The sequence below is a fragment of the Cenococcum geophilum genome, assembly GCF_001692895.1.
Source record: "Cenococcum geophilum 1.58 unplaced genomic scaffold K441scaffold_21, whole genome shotgun sequence".
Taxonomy (NCBI): domain Eukaryota; kingdom Fungi; phylum Ascomycota; class Dothideomycetes; order Gloniales; family Gloniaceae; genus Cenococcum; species Cenococcum geophilum.
This window is the reverse complement of record NW_027137579.1, coordinates 802,998-819,270: the sequence shown is the minus strand read 5'-3', so window position 1 is coordinate 819,270 and position 16,273 is coordinate 802,998. Positions and strand designations below refer to the sequence as shown.

Genomic DNA, 16,273 nt, shown 5'->3' with positions numbered 1-16,273 from the left:
TCGCCTAGGCTTTCTCTAGCGCTATCTATTATTTTGTAGCCTCCTCGTCCCTAATAGCCTACTTTATAGTCTCAAGTTTAGTCGGCAACCAGAAGGTAGCTTTACCTTCATTTATCGTACAAATATTCTTAATACACAACTTCCCTTTCTTTCGCCTTTTCTTCTTAATAACAACAGCATTCTTAAGCCCCTTAATTTGGGCTTGTAAAATGCTATTCTTAGCTACTATCTTCTCTACTAAGTTACCTAGTTTAGCCGTATTACGTAACGGCTTAATACCACTAACGTGCTTTATAAGTCTCCGTACCTAACGGATATTTAATGCTAAGTATATAGTTAATATAGATAACGCAGATCTACTTATACTAGGCCGCTTAGGGGCCGCCGGCTTAACCTGGTTAAGTATTAGGTCTAGATCTAGGGGCTATAAGCCGGTTTTGCGCCAGCCGCTAAGGATATTAGTTTCTGTAAAGGTACGTCACCAGGCGGCGCAAAATAAGCCGTAAAACTCTCTCTTTGTAATACGGCAAAGCCCTACCATATTATAGATCCATTTATTAAGCTCCTAGGAGTAGTAGTTTACTAGAGGGTTAAAAAGGCTAACGTCTAGAGGCTAAAGTCAATAAGTTAAATAGGGGGGGTATACTGCTACTAGGATCCTATGCTCGAGGCACCAGTCTAAAAATGGTATATTAACGTGGCTGCCGTGCCCGTTAATAAAGAGAAGCCGCCAGTCACGCCCGTGTCTAGCTTTTGCTTTAGTATAGCGATTAAAAACGGTAGTTAACCACGCCATCCCTAGCTTATTATTCGTCCACCCTAAAGGTAAACTTATAAAATAGGCCGCATCTAGCTTATTAGGCTTAAAATTATTAAGCTAGGTATCTTAGATGTTGCCCGTTATAGCCTAGTAGATAAGGGAGAGTGGAATATATGTCCCGTCTATGTAGATTATTACCAGGCACGTAATCCATTCACAATTACCATCCTAGCCAGCACCAATTAATTTACCCCTCTTTTCCGAATCCTTATTAAATATCCTCTTTTTTAAAGGATACTAATTAGGAAGCCTTTTTTATCCATATTATATATGTTTTGCGAAAGGACGTTATATTGCTCAATTTTGGCCCAAACCTTCGAGATATTAGTATAAATACTATTATTTAGGAGGCTACAAACCAGCTTAAAATAAAGAGTATATTAATATGCATTATCCGCCTTTTTACGGCTTAAATCTGCCGCCGCTAAGAAGCCAGATTTAAGACCTTTTAATGCCGCTTAATAAACTCGTACGCCTAATTTTTTCCAGGGCGTTTCTTAACTATATCCTTAGCAAAGTTTCGGACTATTACACAAGTAGGAGGTAGCCCTTAATTAGTTAATCGATTAATCTCATTTACTAGGGTAAGCTACTGTTGTGCTGATAGTAATGAGACATTATCCCGGTAGATATGCCGTGGGTCGATTTTGCCTTGTGCGCGCCTTGCGAGTGTCGTACAATGGGGCTGTCGTACTAGCGTTGTAGGAGCTGAAAGAGGCACGTTTTGTAAAGATAATGAATTCATTTTTATGTGATTTGGTAAAGAATTGATAGAGATAATTAATTTTGAAGCTTTCCATCTTGTGGGTAAATGCACGTGCACGCTGCAGGGAGACCTTCTAATTGTAGCGAACGGTTGTGGCTACACGCAAGGACATGGAGAATTATTCTGGTTGGCCGGGAGAATCAAATTCAGAACTTGCTTGACGACGCTCCCCCGACATATATTTCCTTAACGTACGCTTCCTCTTTTGCTTATGCCTCCGCCAAAACGCAAATACAAAGCCGTCTCCGCAATTGCCGATGAAATTTGGCAATGTCGTACGGGTGGAAACCTACGATATTGACGAAGATCACGACACTGCAGAACCAAAAGTTCTTGCGGCCAAGCATGCGGCTTCGCTACAATTACTATGTACAGTTGGTGGCAACCAGGCGAGATTGGATGCGCGTACCGAATTTAAAATTTTGGAGCCCTCGCCAAAGGGGGGGGTGGAAGCTGGTCGTGCACATCACTGTAGTTGGCCAGGAGAATCAAATGAAGGGGTCGTTCGGTTGCAATCTGGAGGCCTCAGATTCAGTTCAGAATAGAGTGATCTGGAGCTCCAATCTGATTCTGAGGCGACTGTTCGGTTGAATTCCAGTGCAACTTGACCTCAGCCACAAATTTTTCATGTTCCTCTGACCGCCCAAAAAACACGATAAAACTAGGCGCACTTTACCACCATATATAGGATCTGCACTGAAGGTCTTGGCGTCAGTTTGAAAATGAGCCTCGAGCTCCTCATTTGAATCTGAAGGCTTCAGATTGCACACGTTCGTGCGACTCGTAGAGCCACAGACGCGTGTCGAATCGGCAAGGAACGCGTTCTTTCTGCCGGACTTTCGGTTCAGATTCAAAAGCGTCAGATTGTAACCGAACGACCCCTAAAGTAGTGAAGAAGTTGCCTGACGTATACTTCCTCTTCTCCCCTTTTCTATATACGCCCCCGTTGTGTCTGCTAAAACACGAATCCAACGCTGTTTCTGCAGAGAGGTTGATGAAATTTAGTTATATTTTATTTAAAAGAGGTATTCCTTTTATCTTTCTTTCTTTTAATAATAGGGTAGTTACTAGGCCGAGCGGATCCTATAGTAATACTTTGTGCTAGGATTAGTAGAGTAGAGAATCGTGGGAGGGTACAACAGGCATTATAGAATATTTGGAGACTGCATATTAAACTTTAATTACCTAGGAATAGGGGGGAATATATTTACTTAGGTAGAGCAAGGGGGTCACAATGGCGGCTCAATTCCTTAGAGTATCGGCATGCGAGCTATGAAATAATAGGTTAATCATTATAATCACAACGGATAACGGTCAATTTCCCACACACACACGGACGCGCGCGCGCGCAAATAAAGGTCATGCAATCACTGAGGCTTCAATCCAATCACAGAAAGCTTCCCGGCAACACCTGCCTTAACAATTAGCTCCTGCCCACGCAACATCCAAGCTTCAAACCCCCTAATCGACTCCGTATCCGGAAAATCATCAAAAATAGGTAAACTTGTATCCGCATAGCTAGACCAAACGCCAAACAGATCTTTCTTATTACTGAAACTCGGAATCTTGGTTCTCACCCTGCAATAATAGAAATAAAGTACCCTGCATAGATTATTGACACGGTACTCGAAGCGGTTTTTACCAGCGTCGGGGGCTTGGCCCCCATCACCCAATAGATGCCACCAGGAAACGCGCCAGCGGAGAGTTAGCAGAATGATGCCGAGTTCTTTAACGAACCTGATCCCATCTTCTGGATGGAGGGACATCCAGTCGTTCCACTTGTTGAGTAGCGTTTGCAGGCTGGAGTAGGCGTCAACCTCGAGCTTGCGGCACATGATGCGCGAGAGCTGGGCGGCGAGGACGATATCTTCCCTCTCTGCAAGATCTTCCACATCCATGGGTCGGTCAGGAACGTCATCTGGTAGATGGCGACGGTGCACTGGGACATAGGAGTAGCTTGCCCGGCTAGGCATGTTGTTCCATACTCCGAGGAGAACCTTGAACTTGATGAGACTAGGCATCATGATTGATCAATGAAAGGAAGAACATACCATGAGGTCTTTAGTAGGGTCGCATTCCGTTACACATTGTTTCCATTCATCAGCTTTGAGAATCTCCTGATCAACAAAGTCCCGCAGATCATGTTTTGTCTTGGTTTGTTGCTTGTGGATCGATGAAAGGTATTGGTGGCACTTTCCCAGGTCAAGTACATACACGGATCGGCCGGCCTGACGAACTCTGATATTAAAGCGGTGTCGACGGCTATCGATGAGGTTTAACACTCGATCTAGATCGAATGCTTCCGGAAGGTCAATGCGTATTCGACGAGTGCCGTTAATAGTTTGGTGATTAACGGCTCTCTGAGCTATAACACGCCCGTAAGTCCATGATTAATGTTACCAGGGGAAGTATAATTATCGTTAGTCCGTAGTGTAGGGAAGTTGGGCTATTAGCTCTGTCATCTGTGAGACGTGCTTACAAATGTAATTGCAAGTTCCCGACTCTACAATATCAAGAAAGTGTGCTTTAGTACATGGCTGTGGCCATGTGGTACTAATACCAAGAGTTACGCAGCGTATGCATGGGTCACCATCACACTTGTTTAAGTCAGCACCTGCATTTGAATATCTGTTGCACCAGTACTTACGGCTTGCCTGTCCTTCTTGCATCTAATGCATACCAGCTTCTGTTTCCGACTCTTCTTGGCTTGCTCACGAGTTTCTGCTGAAAGAGGCCCTTTTCTCCGGCCTTTCATGTCTTTACCCTTGTTACCAGTCCCACTGTTTGGAGGAATTTCTTGAATGAATGTGAGATCTGGGTTCGGACGTCCAAATAGAGATATTGAGTCCGTAGCGAAAGTATAACGACGAGGCGATTGAGGTACATTGGGGCAAGGAGCGGGTGTTAATACACAGTTCGGGTAATCGGTACGTTCTGGCGTTGGCCTTAGGGCCAGGATTCGTTTCTTGATTGCAGGCTGTTCGGGCTCTGAACTGCGTCGTATCTTCCAAATTGGTATAGTTGCTAGTTCCAGAGGTCTAGGATCAATGATGAAGTCGTTGTCCGGTTCAACACTAGGCATCGCGGTGCCCACAATGTTTCCAAGTGAAACGTCATCGTTCACTTTTAGATGATCCAGTGGATGAAAGCCACCTGATAACATTGACTGACCTGGCTCAAATGAAAAGTGGGGATGGTCCATATCTTGCCCAAAAGATTCAACATCAGTGGTAGAAACAACGGTGGTTTCATCAACGTCAACTAAAGAATGATCGAGACGATAATGGGTATTGTGACTGAAATCATCTAGACCAGCTAGGTTGCTTAAAGCCTGGAAGTAGCTATCGCTATCCAAGATACCACTTCGCTCAGGGACAGTCCGGGATGGCGTAAATCCTGGCAGTATTGACGGCAAGCCGCCTTGATTTGGGCCATCTGCGAGAAGCCAACCGTGCATGTAGTAAGGCCGATCCGGTGTGGCGGGGCAATGAGCCGACGAGTCGCCAGCGAGAGTGCCGTCGACAAGAGATAAGTCAAGAACCTCCTGTCCATTGTAGTGTTGATGAGGTTCATTGCCCAAGGGAGCCTGGATTTCTGAGATCCCGAATTTAGAACTGGTAAAAGGTACCGTTTCTGCAACACATTGACGAGCAGATGGTTCCCTACAGCACATTAGGTCAGGTGTATACTAATGGGAGGTCAGACTAGTTGTTGGACGAAGCCGTAACCTACGGGAATATCGGGTTTGAGTCGCACCCCAAATATCCTTTCTCGCCATCGGCACAAGAACCTTGACTGCTTGATTGTGGAGGCAACAGCCTTTGTTCTACAAGGGAATAGTGGGAAATAGTCTCACACGCAGATATGCCCATATTAGAGAGGGGTTTTTGAACCTGTCTTACTCCCTGGACAGGCGCCAAGGTCAACCACCGTGGGTCGACGGTCTCCATATTCGCGCATGCTGCAAGGAGAATGAAAGATTATCCCCACATCGTGACACGCCTTAGTGAAATATAACTGATCTTTCTCGAGGCAAGGCTGGATAGGTGTCACCCCACAACGCTGGGGTTTAGGATCCCTGCAACTTTCTCTCCAATCGCAGCACGGACCGCTGAGCGTTTACGGTTAGCGTGGTTTTTCCAGCCAACTTCACGTCCCGTGGTGCTGCATAATAGATCAGTCTATAGTCCACCCAATGTCTGAGAGAGGTGGTGAGACTAAGATGGAATATACAAGGCTTTGTGCATCCTAGAAGACTCGTGTTCATCGCTGGTGACGTTTCGAGTATCCCGCCCGCCTCATTTCCATCTGAAGAATTTCCCCTACTCCAACTTTGGTTGAGAGTCCGCCGATTCACCATGCGGCTTCTGGTATGCTGCCTTCGGTTCATCCAACCGGCATATAAAGCTGATCAGCATAGCTTGTGAACGACGATGGGCCGCCAAGCAAGGTGTCGCCTTATTTTCGACCGTTCATAGACACATTGCACGCGGCAGGCCACTCAACCCACGTTGTCATTCCAGATTCCCCTCTTTCTTGGATTGGGAAGGCTCATGCTGTCGGAAAGAGCTTAACGGCCACACCTGTCTGTCCGGACGACTTCTCTGCGCAGGACGATCGCGTCCCTCATAGTGAGGAAAATTGTCTAAAGCATCAATGGCTCTTGTTGAATGGTGCACCTGCAAGTTGTACTCAAGTGGGGCTTTTCCACTCTGGTATGGCTCCAAGTGACTTTGATTTGGTTGTATCTGGACCGAATCATGGACCAAATGCCTCCACCATCTATAACCTGTCCAGTGGAACTGTAGGTGGCGCGTTAGAAGGCGCACTCTGCGGCAAAAGGTCTGTTGCTTTATCCTTCGGCAGTAAGGATGTCCAGCCCCCAGGTCTAATCAAAGGTGCCTGCCGACGTGCCGTTCAACTCATTGAAAATCTGGAACGCAACTGGTCAGAAGGTGTAGAGCTCTATAACATCAATGTTCCAATGGTACCGGATATTGCCGATCAGGCGATCTACTTCACAGTGCCTACCAAAGCTTACTGGACCCAAGGCAGCCTTTTCAAAGCTATTGACCATGCCGAGGTTAAGTCGAGACGGGTCTTACAGTTTCGGTGGGCGCCAGATATGCCAGATATGAAACGCGCAGCTGAGCGGAGTGTAGAAGGCGAGGACCTCTGGGCATCCAAGAACGGCTTCGTAAGGTGAGGGTACTGAAGAAAGTTGCGAAATCCAACACTGCTAACAACGCATTCAGTATCACTGGATTCAAGGCAAATTTTGCAGTTGTGGATGGTTTCCGCGGGCAGTACAGCCTCACTGGTTCATAATGGACACTTTGAACGACGGGATGATATGGATGAGAATGTTCTAGTTCTTTCCTTGCAGCAGCCAATAGATGTTTAGAAATTTGCGCCACCTACATTGTACTAATTTAAGAGGCGTTTTGCCAACACGTAGATCAGCCCCAACTATTGTTACAAAGCGATATCGTTTTGCTCACCGGCCACGTGATCGGTATCCCACGAAATCCAATAAGCTTCCTGCTGTTCTCAAACAAGCCTAGAAGCTCTGTAAAACCTAAGACATATTAACCAATCTGCTTTAGTATTAGAACTGACGGTAGAACTATAGTGGGACCAAGACAAAGTCGGCCTTCAAATTTTTCCAAACACTGCATCACCTAACAATCAACTCCGCATTCACAACCAGGAATCAAAGATGGGGAACTTCTCGAAGTATTACGGTCAGCCCTTCTTCTCCTTTGCCAATATACCATTGAAGAAGCAAGAAGCGGATTGCGAGGTAACCAACCTGAGGGTTAGACGCCCTTATACATCATTGGTGTACCTCAATGGTACGTTAATTATTCACCACCCGGTCGTTTGACTGTAGGATTCAATAACATCTTCTCGAAAATTTCGCTCATCATTTAAAGGGACCATGGACTTGCCTCTTAATCCTCGGGAACCTCACGTGCTTCGCAGGTGGCCACCACTGAAACGACCATCCTCTATCCAGGGTAACAGCCACCGTATGAAGCGCCACCTAAGGCCGAAGTCAAATCCTAGCCATAAGACCATCTCCCAATACGATTCTTTGTTCGGAATCGGCGCGCAATTCGATGATGTTGGCGTTCCAGCCGCTATCCCAGCGATTCCGTATGTTAATATTCCCGGTCATCCTTATATTTAGATGCTAGCACTTCACGACTGTAATTCGCTCTCTCTAAACGCTTTATTGCATACAGGTTTGCGACACCTTAAGTCGCGCTTTTCCGCTAACTTCGGTGTGCTATTCTTTTCGCCAGTTTCGGAAGGTTTTAGTTCATTTTCTCCTCGAGAGACATAGGTCGTTTGTTTTCGCTTCTCTGAACCAAGATATATTTAAATTTTCATCTATTTACTTGGCTTTTATTACTGACCTTTGGGCTACTTATATTCTACTTTATCGACTTGTTTAATCGGGAGTACCAAACAGGCGTCTCTAGCTCTAATTTTTTTTGCTGAGTAGAGAGGGTATTCTAGTAATGTCGATACCAGCTTTTTCTTCAAATGGAATGGACGAATCCTTCAGTATATTTAGACAGGTGTAAGGATTAGGATAACTATAAATACTTCCGAGTCCGAATCGCTGCAAGTACTAAAGGCTTAAATAAGAGACTTAAGCTACTAGGATCCAGTTATAACCTGTAAGTTAATTAATTAATATATAGTACTACCGCAACTATATATTATAGGACACTAGCGTCTATCTCGGCTGGCTATCCGACCTGGAGCCTAGTGCAGCGTGGCTAATAAGCCGTCGATTGGCTTGATAAGACTTCGACCAACTAATCAGAGCACTAACTGGACAAACTATTAAGGATATATTACAAACGATGGATAGACTATTTAACTCTTAGTAATGGCGTATACTACCTTAATTTAGGTATAGAAGAGTAAATGCACGGACTATGCACGGACTAGAATTAGCGTAGATACGTCTTTTACACCCCCTTTTACGCGATAAATCAGGGTAGTAGAAAATCTAATCGATAACGATCGATACGATACGCAAGATTATATTAAAATTTTTAATCCGCTACTAAATAAGCGAGTGATTATAGCTAAAATATTAACTATATTCTACCAACGTCCTCTTTTGATTCTAGTGTTTTGGTGTTCTGCGCACGGTCCAATTATCGTAGGACGCCACGCCATTGACCAAAAAAACGAGACTGCAAATAAGCGAGAGTACCCCAAAACTCTCCCCCCATATATTTTATTATACATTTTGCAGATGCAGAGCGCTCTACACTATGCCCCGTCCCCATACTTCTTAAAATAATAAGCAATATCCCTACTACGGGCAGCATAGGTCTCAAAAACACTATACAACGCCGCAGAAGGCCCGTATTACTGGCGCGATCGAGTTTAACCACGCGATAGGCTTTCAGGGCTTTAACAATAAAGTCTTTAATTACTACGGCTGCTCGAAGGCCTCTGGCTATCGTATTCTTAGTAGTAAAAGTAGTCAAACGGAAAGACGACTACAAATTCCGGTGGTGGGCGATGAGAACGTGGATCTCGCGATTTTGCAGTCCCACTTTTTCTGTCAATCGCGTGGCCACGACGCTAGGTAGCCATAAGGCTTCGAAGTTGCCCCGCACCTCGCCATCACATCCCGAGGGTTCGGACTACAGGCAAAACTCCTTAGTACGATATGGCTTCTGCAGCCGAGCGTATCGTAATACCAATGGTATCGTTGTATTCAGGTTTTGTATGTAAGATACACCAAAAATCAAAATTATAGTATATATTGTGTATCTACATGCGCGAAGCCGTAATTGGGCGACTGGCTCTACCAAAAAAAGGTGATTGCCACTTGCTTGGTGTTTTGAAGCCGTCGGTCTTGAATACGACGATCGTGCCTTAACAGAGTTACAATAACCACTAGGCCTCTTCCGCTCTCGTAGGCCTTGCCCACAAGGCAATTTAGCTAGATCAAGCTGCTTAAATTTATCGCTTAGTATTTCTGATATTGAGGATTGGTTAAATTTTCGACGGAGGAAGTCGCTTGCCCAGCGAGTAACCTCCGATTGTAGCAGGCCAGGGTATTTTTGGTAGTGGGCGCGTATTTTCTGGCGTTCAAAGTTAGAGAATCCATGACGGCGTGGCCTCTTAGAATTGCGAGACCTACCTATATCAATAAGGTAGAATCAAGTATGGAGAGTAAGATCTGAGGTTCAATTTGATAGATTTTGATCGTTGTGTGATAAAAGTTGACGGCTAAACTCGCGGTGAGATGAGGCCAAATCCGATGAATTAAAACTGGTTATACCGATTTTGGTGGAGGCACCTAACGATATCGTCAAAAGTCAGATTATCGTTAATTACACCAAAAAAGGCTTGATCAGGGCGTGTAGATCGTAATACAGTCAAAACTCTTTATAACGATGCGGGTCGTACGGCCGACCATATCGTAATACCAATGGTATTGTTATACATGGAGTCACGTGTTGGGTTAATAAGCAAGAAAAAGGAGGCTGACGCGTGGCTAAGCATCCTAAAAGGGNGTAGGGCATCTACTTCACNNGCTAAGTAGGACCCCTCCNATACAAAATCTCTACTGGTTATAACGATTTTGGTAGAGAAAACTTAACGATATTGTGAATAGTCAGTATATCGTAATATTACACCAAAAAAAATTTGATTAAGGGGTGTAGATCGTAATATAGAGTATATCGTTGTAATCAAATATCGTACTAAAGAGTTTCGACTGTACCAATGGTATCGTTATATACCCGGTATCGTACTAAGGAGTTTTGCCTGTACCAATAAATTCTCTCAGAATATAAAAAGGCGTTCATTCGGGAAAGGTCTTCTGCTTCTGCTATCCTCTAAAGAGTGTTGCAAAATCTTCCCCCCAGCAGTGATCTATTTAGACTGAGGTCAAATCCACTCCAATGCTCCAGTCCAAATCCAACGCCCTAGATAGGAATAATAGTAACCTATCCCATGCGCGGTCACGATAGGCGCAATAACTCTCGGAGGACGCTGTTGTCTTGCCCACTACTTACTATCGCGAGATTTTTGTGTTGTATTCACTAAAAGCTCTATAAGAGGCTTCCGGCATACTATCTTCTCTATTACAGAGCCTCTGCGTGCAGCTTGCGTCGCTGCACGGCTTGGTTGTTTAGAGAAGATCTGAATGGGCTCTTGCCCGTGCTCCTCCGCTGGTGCCTTATGTATATCCTTTTCCTCCGTTGTAGCGACGCGACCGGGGGGTTTACGCAAGATCTGCATCGTTGGAAGTACGTTTGCGGCCCGTTGTAGTGATATAATTGAGGTAGGAAGCTATATAGTTTCTACGGTGGAGATATTTGCTAATGTTTTGGTGTTCGCGCACGGACCGCATTTTTATTGCGCCTTAACCGCACATGGGCACGATGGGATAGGCTAGCCCGCCATTTTGGATCCAATTTGGCGCGAGTGTTCGCGCCGGTCCAATAGATCACCGGCCCCCAGATTTCTCACTCTTCCTCCCTCTTTAATACGAACTCTAAAAATGCAACCACATACTCAACTACGACCTCCATACCCCTCTCGGGCTGCAGCAATGTCTTCACCTCAGCCTCCGCATCGGACTCATCTAGGTCCTCACCACCACTCAACAACGCCACCTCCTCCGTCGCATTTAACCTCAATCCTAACTTCTCAATCTGCATCGGAAAATCTGAAAACATATAATGCAGCGATCCCGCCAACTCAAGTTCCAGTTTCCAGCCTCTAAGAACAGACCACAGCTGCGCCCACGTCGCCGCCGACAACTGCGTCTCAGGATCATCTCCGTCATAGAAACGCGTATTGTTGGTATGACCGAACAGCAGGAATGGTTGATCAAGGTCTTCTTCTAGCACGTCCCCGAAGAGTTGTCCGTCTATGTTAAGACCTCCTTTAATACGCGTCTCATTTACCATTGCGCTGGCGGTCGCAGCGCCGCCGAGGGAATGCCCGAACATGGCTACGGAACTGGTATTCAGTGCACAGTCTTTCCCGGGTATGAGTTGATCCACAACGGTGGCGTTGGAAAGCTGGTTGAGAACGAATGCTGTATCTTCGACGCGGACATCAATTGCTACGATTGCTTCGGCTACAAGTTGTGCCAGAGGCGCGGATTCATTGACTAGTATGCCTTTAATGTATGAGCCATCGGGAAACTCGACAATATCGGCGTCGTAGGGGTGGTCCATCATAATGACTGTGAAGCCATAGCTGGCAATATTGGAAATCAGGAGGCTGTAGTCAAGACGGGTGTTGCCTTGGGCTGGGGAAAAGAGCACGACGGGTGTGGCTAATGGATTGGATCTGCATCCAACTTGAAGGAACAGGGACTCGTAGCTTCCTCTTGGAAATCCATACGCCCTGTCTTCACATGCTGCGGTGAGAGGAGGCATGTATGGATACCGGCAGGAAGGTGCTCGGTATTGGAGCGGGTAGATGGCTGAGACCATGATTGCGCGAGGCATTGGGGAGGGTGCGTACGGATCGAGGCGAGAGGTGTCAATAAATTCCATGGTATTGATGACGACATCGAAGGGACCGCTTGGTTTTGGAAAGACATTGAGAGTTTGTCCTGCCGAGTCCAGACAGGGACACAGAATCAAAAGAGCGATGACTTGGAAGTTTCTTGGCAGATGCATGACTTGAGACGGAGATAAAATATACTGTAGCTATGCTTCAAGATGATTATGGCACAAGAACTCCTACGCTTTATATAAGTAGGGTTGGTGTATGAGATGTGGACTTGGGTCACAAAGTTGTTAGCCTTGCCGCGGCTGGCTCGTAAACCGCCCATGTAGCCGCGTCCAGTGTGTCCAAGAGCTAGCGTCGCTGACAGCTGATCTCTATCTTAACAGCGTATAGGATATTAGGTAAATTAGGGCTAAATTTTAATTAGGAAACGTTAATATTATATATAGAGAGGTACTGCTAAAAAACCGTAATAGGACACCACGAAGTCTATATTACTTGCCTAATTGGGATAGCTAGTTGTAGCGTGACAGTCAGCATACGATATCTTTCAGTCAGCGGACAGCGAGCGATCCAATTGACGCGGTCAGCTATGAGGCTCAAGCTGGCAGCCAGGCTGACTGTTGGACACACTAACTACCGTTGTGGAAGCAAGCAAGCATGGGAACTTCGCTAGAGGAAATACTCAAGGATAATCAGGGTCTCCTCTGATGACGCCTTTCTAGGCAACTGTGCATAACAAGTCCATGATGCACATATCAAAGGTCAAAACTGCAATTGCCCTTCCTTCCTACTTGCCCCTGGAATCGTCGGGATAAACAATATAGGAAGACTATCATCCGGTTCACGCCGAATACAAGCCTCTCACGTTTCCGCGTGCTTCCCAGGTTGATTCGTGTTGTCGGATGTTTGAATTCATGCCCTCTCCTAGTCGGACACGTTCTTAATTACCGAACTTGGATTATTCAACAGCCCCGAAGCTGTAGGGATATTGCTACTAGAGCCGTCGCCCAGTTTCTTCTTTATGTGCATGAAACAGTGTGCTTCTTCATGCTTCGCACACGGAGTCAGCGGGAGCGGCGACGAACCCCGTCTCATGCATTACCTCTAGTTTCAAATAGCCAACGCAACCCGCGACCAGAAGTAGGAATCAATCAGCTCGGCACTAGATTCTTAACAGCACCGAATTCTTAACAGCACCGAATTCTTAACAGCACCGAATTCTTAACTTGCGCTGGATTCATATCAGCACTAGATTTTTTACAGCACTGAATTCTTGAAAGTGCAGGATTTTCTAGCGTTTCCGAAATTCACAGAAACGATGAATTGATAAGGCGAGTATCGTGGATTGAGAGGTGATCGACTTTGTGATGAAATAGATGAGAAATTTCGGGTCCCTATGGAAAAACCAGGCACTGACGCTAGATGAGCTGATATGTGAGATGTTTTGTCTCAATGCGCTAGTCTAGGCGTTATGTGGCGTTAAATCAACTGTCCAAGTCCCAGCAATTGCGGGGATGACGAGGAAATTACCTTTGACATGCTCAATGAAATTTAATGAGAGGAAATTTGAACATAGAGACCTGCCGGAGGATCTGGGCAGTAACTCTTGGCAGTAACTTTACTGCCCGAATCTTTTGATTAGCGGCGGCCTAGCAGGCGGTAAGGGTAGCCAAGGCACTACTCGGGCACCTATTTTACTAGTAAAAGCCATACAAATGTAATGTTTACCAATACTCCCCCACCCCTGCATGCCCCGCAAGCTGCTGCACGATAAAACGAAGGTGCACGTACTTTTATGTGCTTTACTCGGCCCCTCTCCGGCTGTTCTACAGATTCGCTTCGCAAATGGCCGCGCGCTGCGCGGCCCGACAGACTCAACACAAATACCAGCTCAACGCCAAAAATAATACAATTATCTATTTCTAAGGCCTGTAGCCGCACAACCAGGGGTCCTTTTTTAATTCTGACACGTGCCAATAATAGCCGAGTACCTCCTTATTACACAGTGAATTACTAAGGCAGTAGAAGTGCTGCGCACACGTAGAAAACCGCATGTTACGGCATACGCTCGCGATCACGGCTTGCCCTACGACAGGCTTCTACACGCCTATAACGGCGGCAATAATAGGTCTACGCGTCCTCCTATAAATCAAGTGCTTAATAACGCTTAACTTCTTGCCCTTAAATTATACTTGGACTATATAGATCGAATTAGGTTCGGTATTCGTTATTAGTAGGTTACTAATGCGGCTAACGCAATCCTTACAGAAGGATAGGCAATCGAATACAAAGAACCGCCGAAAGTAGGCATTAATTAGGGCAGGAGATAACTTAAGAGGCATCTAAAATATACAAGAATTACGCAGAAACCGATAGACGTACAGCGCAAGCGTGCCCAACAGCCTGCCTCTATTGCGCAGTGGTTTACAGATCTTTATAGCTACTGCCTTAAGTGGGGTATATTAGACGATGACGTATAGAATTTTAACGAGAGCGGCATACGAATAGGGATCGTAAAGAATTAATACGTTTTTACACAGAACGGACGACAGGTTTTTATGCCGCATAGAAATAACAGGGAGCTTATTACGCTTATAGAGGCTATAAGCGGTAGTAGCAATCATATCCCGCCAATGGTTATAATTGCAGTAAAAACTATACTCAAAAAATGGTGCGATTAATTGCCAGCCGGCTATCTCATTTATACGACAGAGAGTAGCTACTCTACGGATATTACGTGCCTAGATTATATTAAGCATTTCTATAAGATAACAAAGAATCAAGTTAAGGGCACGTGGAGACTACTTCTAATGGACGGCTATGACTCCCACCACACGTACGAGTTCCTCTCGTATATAGAGAGGAAGAAAATTAAGATATATACGCTTCCTCCACATACGTCACATTTCCTACAACCACTAGATATAGGCTGCTTCCAGCTAATAAAGTGGCACCATAGCCAGGCTCTTAACGAATTAGCTTGGTATAGCGGCCACAAATTTAACAAGACCAATTTCCTTGCTACGCTGCCCTATATTAGGCAGCGCACGTTTACACAAAGTATAATTACTGCAGGCTTCGGGCGCACGGGTATTGTACCGTTCAATCCTAAGAAAGTTCTTCCACATCTACGTTTCTTAGAGAATGTTAACCCCAATTAAATTACATAAGAAGTTATATACGAACGACCTCTTAATCCACAACTTATAGGCCCAATTAGGGCCAGCAGGCCTTAGCCTACAGAGGAGGAGCTACGCTTTATTAACCATCCCTAGCCGGATATTGCTGCTTTTAATATACGTGCGTGGGAGGCCTCTCGTGGCGTAGGACGCCCAAAAACTCCACCATATTAGCACGTTGCAGATACAGATTGGACGACGCCACTAACCGTACGTACTCTTAAACGCCAAGCCGACGATTTAGTCCAATTAGACATTAATCCAGTTATTATACGGTCCTTAGAATCAACTCTTAGAGGGGCTATTAGCCAGGCCTACGCCGGCGCAGAGTACCAGCGGGAGCTACACAGAATACAAGCCGCTCAAGCTGCGTACAATTCTCGTAAGAAGGCCAGCCGCCGAGTTGTAAAGACAGGAGGGCCTATATACGCAGAGACTGCGCGCAAAATGAAGGTAGCAAGGCTCGCTACCGACGCCGCTCGTACGCTACAGGTGGCCATAGAACAGGAAGTAGCTACAACTAAAGCATAGAGGAAGAAGTACAAGGAACGCGTTATGCCTAATCTTAGGCGTATTAGCAAGGCCTAGGGCAAGGTTTACAACCCTACAGAGCCTATTAGGTGGCGTATATCACGCCTAATATACAGTGATTTGGACGCGAGGCGTGCGGCAGTAAAGCGATGGCTGCGACCGCGTACGGCAGCCGAGCCTGTTTTTAGTGACTCAGAATCTGATGAGGACGTATAGGACAAGGCCCAGGAATTTATTCCGGGTTAATTAGGCCCTGTGCTAGAGGGCTAGCTAGTTTCTAAGTCAATCCGTATATTATTTTGGCGTTGAGCTAGTATTTGTGTTGAGCCTGTCGGGCCGCGCAGCGCGCGGCCATTTGCGAAGCGAATCTGTAGAACAGCCGGAGAGGGGCCGAGTACGCGTTTTCCCCTACACGTCTCTCTACACGTCTCTCTACGCGTCTCTCTACGCGTCTCTCTCTTC

General features: G+C 45.7%; 4 protein-coding genes across 4 annotated transcripts; 2 read left to right on the top strand and 2 right to left on the bottom strand.

Annotated features, from left to right (window-relative positions):
* Positions 1 to 2,756: 2,756 nt before the first annotated feature.
* Positions 2,757 to 5,068, bottom strand: K441DRAFT_659831 (uncharacterized protein). The gene is made up of 4 exons (XM_067648597.1): positions 4,234 to 5,068; positions 4,066 to 4,183; positions 3,638 to 3,951; positions 2,757 to 3,583 (listed from the first exon to the last, which is right to left on the bottom strand). Exons 1-4 carry the CDS (start codon positions 5,041 to 5,043, stop codon positions 2,954 to 2,956), a joined length of 1,872 nt encoding a protein of 623 aa, XP_067504009.1. The 5' UTR covers positions 5,044 to 5,068; the 3' UTR covers positions 2,757 to 2,953.
* A 715-nt stretch (positions 5,069 to 5,783) lies between these two features.
* On the top strand, positions 5,784 to 7,090 carry K441DRAFT_659829 (sure-like protein). Its single transcript, XM_067648596.1, has 3 exons — positions 5,784 to 5,956; positions 6,007 to 6,788; positions 6,842 to 7,090. Exons 1-3 carry the CDS (start codon positions 5,945 to 5,947, stop codon positions 6,912 to 6,914), a joined length of 867 nt encoding a protein of 288 aa, XP_067504008.1. The 5' UTR covers positions 5,784 to 5,944; the 3' UTR covers positions 6,915 to 7,090.
* Positions 7,091 to 11,092: 4,002 nt separating this feature from the next.
* K441DRAFT_659826 (uncharacterized protein) lies at positions 11,093 to 12,431 on the bottom strand. The gene has a single exon (XM_067648595.1). The coding sequence runs from the start codon at positions 12,266 to 12,268 to the stop codon at positions 11,099 to 11,101; it is 1,170 nt and encodes a 389-aa protein (XP_067504007.1). The 5' UTR covers positions 12,269 to 12,431; the 3' UTR covers positions 11,093 to 11,098.
* A 2,351-nt stretch (positions 12,432 to 14,782) lies between these two features.
* K441DRAFT_720335 (uncharacterized protein) lies at positions 14,783 to 15,858 on the top strand (the record flags this gene model as incomplete). Its single annotated transcript, XM_067654040.1, has 3 exons — positions 14,783 to 15,247; positions 15,377 to 15,424; positions 15,455 to 15,858. Coding segments are annotated over 3 exons (870 nt in total), but the record flags the coding sequence as incomplete, so codon positions are not given.
* Between the last annotated feature and the right edge of the window lie 415 nt (positions 15,859 to 16,273).

Coding starts and splice junctions, on each gene's coding strand:
- K441DRAFT_659829 (XM_067648596.1), top strand. Junction 6,789..6,841: donor TCCAAGAACGGCTTCGTAAG/GTGAGGGTACTG, acceptor CAACGCATTCAG/TATCACTGGATTCAAGGCAA.
- K441DRAFT_659831 (XM_067648597.1), bottom strand. CDS start 5,043: ATGCACGGTTGGCTTCTCGCAGATGGCCCAAATCAAGGCGGCTTGCCG. Junction 3,952..4,065: donor GGGAACTTGCAATTACATTT/GTAAGCACGTCT, acceptor GGCGTGTTATAG/CTCAGAGAGCCGTTAATCAC. Junction 3,584..3,637: donor ACCCTACTAAAGACCTCATG/GTATGTTCTTCC, acceptor ATCAAGTTCAAG/GTTCTCCTCGGAGTATGGAA.
- K441DRAFT_659826 (XM_067648595.1), bottom strand. CDS start 12,268: ATGCATCTGCCAAGAAACTTCCAAGTCATCGCTCTTTTGATTCTGTGT.